General features: G+C 52.1%; 1 protein-coding gene across 2 annotated transcripts in view; it reads left to right on the forward strand.

Moving 5' to 3' along the window:
• Window positions 1-5616, forward strand: part of myo5b (myosin VB) — a 114263-nt gene continuing 108647 nt past the window's right edge. The window contains exon 1 of one of the 2 annotated variants that reach the window (XM_072371501.1): window positions 1-34. In XM_072371501.1, coding sequence (XP_072227602.1) covers window positions 5-34 — 30 coding nt within the window. In that variant the 5' untranslated portion in view covers window positions 1-4. Of the gene's footprint in view, window positions 35-1012; window positions 1397-5616 lie in introns of those variants that run through there. The other variant, XM_072371502.1, reaches the window with a different exon arrangement.

Below are 5616 nucleotides of genomic sequence, written 5' to 3' on the forward strand. Positions count from 1 at the left end.
CAGGATGGCCGCTGATTACTACCCCTACAGCAAGGTAAGGTCCTGCCAGCACCTGGGGGGGGTCATATCTGAAGGAGGGCCGCTGATTACTACCCCTACAGCAAGGTAAGGTCCTGCCAGCACCTGGGGGGGGTCATATCTGAAGGAGGGTTGCTGATTACTACCCCTACAGCAAGGTAAGGTCCTGCCAGCACCTGGGGGGGGTCATATCTGAAGGAGGGCCGCTGTGGGTCAAAGTTCATCAGTTATAACTCATTACACAAGCTCTCTGATAACGCTCGGCTTGATTTAAACACAGTTCACCCGCTGATGGCCTGACAAAGAAAGCTGGAGTTCCACCAGCAGCAGGACAGATGTTTGTCAGATTTATGCACACATCTGGACTCACACCACAAAGTTCTGTGAACAGCTTCAGCTCCAAACATCAGCTGCAGTCTGTGTGTGTGTCATTGTGTTCTAGGCTGTTTCCAGGCGTTATTCTTAGATCATTCACCTGGAGGATGAAAGAATAATCAGCAGCAACAGTTTACAGAGCTTCACTTTAAAGTCCAGTGTGTCCCTGAGAAAATCCCTGTTTTTATGACCTTTGAGTGAAACTTTTCTGTCTAAAGATGCAGCAGTTCCTACAGGAAGTGAGGAGGGACAAAAAGCACGCGGTCTGTAAAGCTTTGAGGGGGGGTTGCAGTCAGCTTTTAATGACTGTTGTGAAGCACATTTTCCTTCTGTGGAGGTAAAATGAGTGAAACCGCGTGGTGTGGCCCCTCTGCCATCCTCTCTGGGCCCACTGGACCTCTTCAATGACCCTTCAAACCGTTTAGGAAAAAAAAGGGTCCAAAATGCGCGTTAAAATGGAAATGATCAGCTCTCACTGAGCGGCGGCCCCTCTGAATGAGCGCAGGACCCCCATGGGGCCGCGGGCCTCACTTTTAGCATCATTAGTGTATGTGCGCGCGCGTGTGCGTGCGCGGCAGAAACCTGGCTGGGCTCCAGGAAGCAGCCAATCAGCGGCCAGTGTGGGGAAAACACGGCTGTCAGGAAGAACCGGCCTCGGTGCTCCACCTGCGCCTCGCGCTGCTTTTTCGGAAGTTTTGGACCCTTCGGGCGGTTCGGTTCTGTTCTAACCGCTGCTGGGTTAAGGCTGGAACTCACAGAACCGGCAGGAAACCTGCAAACCAGAGGAACACCTGTCGCCTCCCCGAACAGAAGCTACGCCGAACAAAGTGTCCGAAACTCCGGGACACCTGCTGCGGCCGCGCGCACTCCAGCCTGGTCGCGGGACCAGAACCGAACAGGGTCGCAGTGGACCTAATGGATCCTTAATGGGAGCAGCGGGAGCGTCTTACAGCGTTTTGGTGAACAGTGAGGGACGATGTCTGTGAACGAGCTGTACACAAAGGTGAGTTCACTTCACCTGGAAAACTAACTCCGTTCAGAACTCCGTTTACTGCCGCTTTGTTTGAACCGAACTGGGCCGGACTGGCCTGCTTTAAACTTTGGACCGTCAGGAGTTACTTTCTGCTCGGTATGACCCAGAGATGAATGTAATTTCAGTCAGAGTTTGGAGTAGAGAGTCACCTGTTCGCTGTGGCTGCAGTGCTGTCCTCAGGCGGCGCGGATTCACAGGTAGAGCCCACAAAAGTTCGGGTCCTGTGAAAAGTACTGAGCTGTGGTGGATGTAAGGTGAGCCGAATATAAGAGCAGGGTGGGGGGAGTTCTGATAAAGTCACTTCTCGTGGAGAGATTATAATTCTGTACAATTAACTTTAAAATTGCATCTTTTTTAAATGGAGTTCTGCGTGAGACGGAGCGGGTGAAACAGCCGCAGAGCTTTTTTCTCTGGTTCTGTCAGTCGGAGAGCAGAAACTCTGATCTGGAGTCAGCTGTGATGAGGTCTGGGTTCTTTGTAGTGCTGGATAATGAGCTCAGTTGTGCTCTGGTGTAGTTTTCTCCTGAATGATGGACGGAACAACAGAAATGCGTCATTCTGTGGTTTTACATGTGGAGTTCTGAGCTTTGTTGGACCGAGCCGCTCAGTTCTGTCTGGGGGTGCTGCAGGGCGCCGCCGCTCCACCACACTGAGGGCGGTGTTGCTTTGCACCTGAACAGGAGAAGAAGAAGCAGCAGGAAACTGTCCCAGCCTGTGGTGCTGGTTAAAGTCCAGCTGCTCCTGGATCAGCGCCACATGAGTTAACAGCTTTCCTCAGAACTTTGATTCACTGGCTGGAAATAAGTTGTTCTGTGATGATCTGCTTTGGGTGGAACACCTGATCTATGGTTATGGAATATAAATATATATTTAATCTGTGAATATAGCGGCGGTTCAGAGCAGGCTGCAGCTCGGCCTCCATCTGCTGCTCTCAGGGCGCTCTGAGGCAGATTAGTGACTCGTCTGCCTGGACAGAGCCTCTGTAATCCACCTCCTGGACTCTGGAGTCCCCACCATTAACAGGGCCACTTAAAGCCCCCCCCCCTGCTGTGGGACAGCATAATCCTGCTGTGGGGGGCTGTGGGGGTCCATCTGCTCCGTGCCCAGCTGAGGGTTTGGGTTTGGGCCATGCAGCGGGCTCAGAGACGGTTTCTGTCTTAATAAGTGTGAACATGCTTCTGTATGAGAGTCCAGTTTAATGCTTTAATGTCTGTGGGTAAAGATAAAGTTCTGGTTCTGTGGCATCTGAATGAGACGTGGCAGGCTGTGGTACCCGGTCCTGGATGAGCCCGGTGAGGAGGTCGCTGGTTCCACTCATGTTCAGCTCTCAGCCAATCAGGCTGCAGCTGCCCGCGGACCCTGAAGAAGAAGAAGCTCCAGCGTGTCCAACAGAACCTTTGAGTGACACGTGATTAAAGTTCTGACAGCAGGAGTCGGGTTTCCTTCCTTCAGTCCGACTGAAACGGGCCGAGGTGCTGGAAAGGTGTCCGACCCGCTGCTCAGTGTGGGTCCAGTTGGTCCTGTGATCTGATTGGTCAGCTGGCAGGAAGCATGGCACCACTTTTACAGGAATAAAGGTTCTGGTTGCAGCTCACTGGGCCGAGCTTCTCTGAGGTGGAGCAGCTGGAACTGGAATAAAGTTTGAAGCAGAGGTCCGGATCATCACTGCTGGTTCTGGTGTTGAGGTTCCTGGAGATTAACCCCCGCCGGGCTGAGCTGGATCATCTTTGGAGGAGACCGGCTGTTAGCCGGGTCAGAACAGAACTCTGAAAAGCTCCTTTCGATGATAAAACTGAAGCTTCAGTAACACCGACTGGTTCTGGTTCTGTTTCAGTGCATCGCTCTGAGTGTGTTCAGTTGTGTTTGGGTTACAAGAACATGACATAAAACAGACAATCAGAACCAGCTGGGAGAGATTTGGACCTCGTGTCCATCTTTATAATCTCTTTGCTCCTCCTGGGTTCTGAATCTTATCGGGACACTTTTCTGTTGGTCAGTCCTGAGCCCACATCCTCTCCAAGCTGGTGGTTCAGGCTCACCTGAGCCATCCCTAACTATGAGCTTTATCAGAAAGGAAAGTTTCAGCCTGATCTTAAAGGTAGAGAGGGTGTCTGCTTCCTGAAGCCAAACTGGCAGCTGGTTCCACAGAGAGGGGCCTGATAACTGAAGGCTCTGCCTCCCATTCTGCTTTTAGGGGCCTGATAACTGAAGGCTCTGCCTCCCATTCTGCTTTTAGGGGCCTGATAACTGAAGGCTCTGCCTCCCATTCTGCTTTTAGGGGCCTGATAACTGAAGGCTCTGCCTCCCATTCTGCTTTTAGGGGCCTGATAACTGAAGGCTCTGCCTCCCATTCTGCTTTTAGGGGCCTGATAACTGAAGGCTCTGCCTCCCATTCTGCTTTTAGGGGCCTGATAACTGAAGGCTCTGCCTCCCATTCTGCTTTTAGGGGCCTGATAACTGAAGGCTCTGCCTCCCATTCTGCTTTTAGGGGCCTGATAACTGAAGGCTCTGCCTCCCATTCTGCTTTTAGGGGCCTGATAACTGAAGGCTCTGCCTCCCATTCTGCTTTTAGGGGCCTGATAACTGAAGGCTCTGCCTCCCATTCTGCTTTTAGGGGCCTGATAACTGAAGGCTCTGCCTCCCATTCTGCTTTTAGGGGCCTGATAACTGAAGGCTCTGCCTCCCATTCTGCTTTTAGGGGCCTGATAACTGAAGGCTCTGCCTCCCATTCTGCTTTTAGGGGCCTGATAACTGAAGGCAGGGCACATTAGGGCTGGATAGTAGTGGTATGATCGCCACCTTTCGTGTGGGAGCTCTGGGTTCAAATCCCCTGCATGAAAGGACTCAGGCAAGACCCCCCCACCCTACCTGCCTACCTGTAAGTCTGCTAAAGGCAGAAACATAGACACCGTGGTTAGCTTTAGTGTTTGTCAGATCTATGAAATGAGCCCGGAGCGTCTGTGATGGTAGGAGCTGTGAAATGAAATGATTCTGGGCCTCCTTTGGGTTCTGACTCGGCTGGGAAGGGATGTGGGCCGGAGCGGGACTTTGGGTCCGGTGTCTGTTGTCCCGGGTCAGAGCTGAACTCTGAGCTGTCAGCTTGTGATTGGACCAGGTGTGTGTGTGTTATTGTGTGTTATTGTGTGTGTTATTGTGTGTGTTATTGTGTGTCTCTGTGTGTTATTGTGTGTGTCTCTGTGTGTTATTGTGTGTGTGTGTGTTATTGTGTGTGTTATTGTGTGTGTGTTATTGTGTGTGTGTTATTGTGTGTGTGCTGGTTGCTGAACTCTAACTCTAACTCACCTCCCTGCAGCAGCTGCTCAGATCAAAGTTCCTCGACGCTCTGACTTCCTGTCAGACACACCCAGAGTTCACCCTGATGTCATGGCGCTGACTCAGCAGGGGGCGGAGCCGTACCTGTGTGACTCTGTTTCACCTGAACCTGCAGAGCAGCTTCTGCTCAGCTGTGTCGCCCCTCCCCCCCGCTGTGAGAGAACCAAACACACCTGGGACAGTTCCAGCAGCGGCCAGCAGGGCGGCGGCAGACAGACCCTCCCCAGCTCCTCCGGGGCGTTCCCAGGCTGAAACTAACACACGCTGTGGGTGCTTCTGTGCACGCTTCTGTGCACGCTTCTGTGCACGCTGCTGTGCACGCTGCCGTGCACGTTTCTGTGCACACTGCTGTGCACGCTGCTGTGCACGCTGCTGTGCACGTTTGCTTCTCTGAAACATTTCATCTTCATGCTGTGAATCAGATGCTGATCACTCGGTTAATCAATAAGTTCTGGCTCTGAGGGCCAGTCTGAGGTGAATGTAAACAGAGGCTCTTTGTGCCGGACCCCCCCCCCCTCTGAGTCAGTGTGTGTCCTCATTAGTGTCTGTTCAGCCATTGGCCGCCGTGTCCCAGATAAACAGGTTCATATTGTCACCAGAAGTCCTCTGATTGGCCGGAGCAGGCTGTGACCCGGCAGCGAGGCAAACAGTGAGATCTGTGTTTCTGTGTTTCTGTGTTTCTGTGTGAGATGCTCAGTTCTGATCAGTTCTGGAAGTTCTGGAAGTTCTGGAGGGACAAAAAGCTGATTCCTGATCAGTTCTGGAAGTTCTATCAGTTCTGATCAGTTCTGATCAGTTCTGGAAGTTCTGGAGGGACAAAAAGCTGATTCCTGATCAGTTCTGGAAGTTCTATCAGT

Source organism: Leuresthes tenuis, unplaced genomic scaffold (genome assembly GCF_036924035.1).
Source record: "Leuresthes tenuis unplaced genomic scaffold, fLeuTen1.0.hap1 SCAF_19, whole genome shotgun sequence".
Lineage (NCBI taxonomy): Eukaryota > Metazoa > Chordata > Actinopteri > Atheriniformes > Atherinopsidae > Leuresthes > Leuresthes tenuis.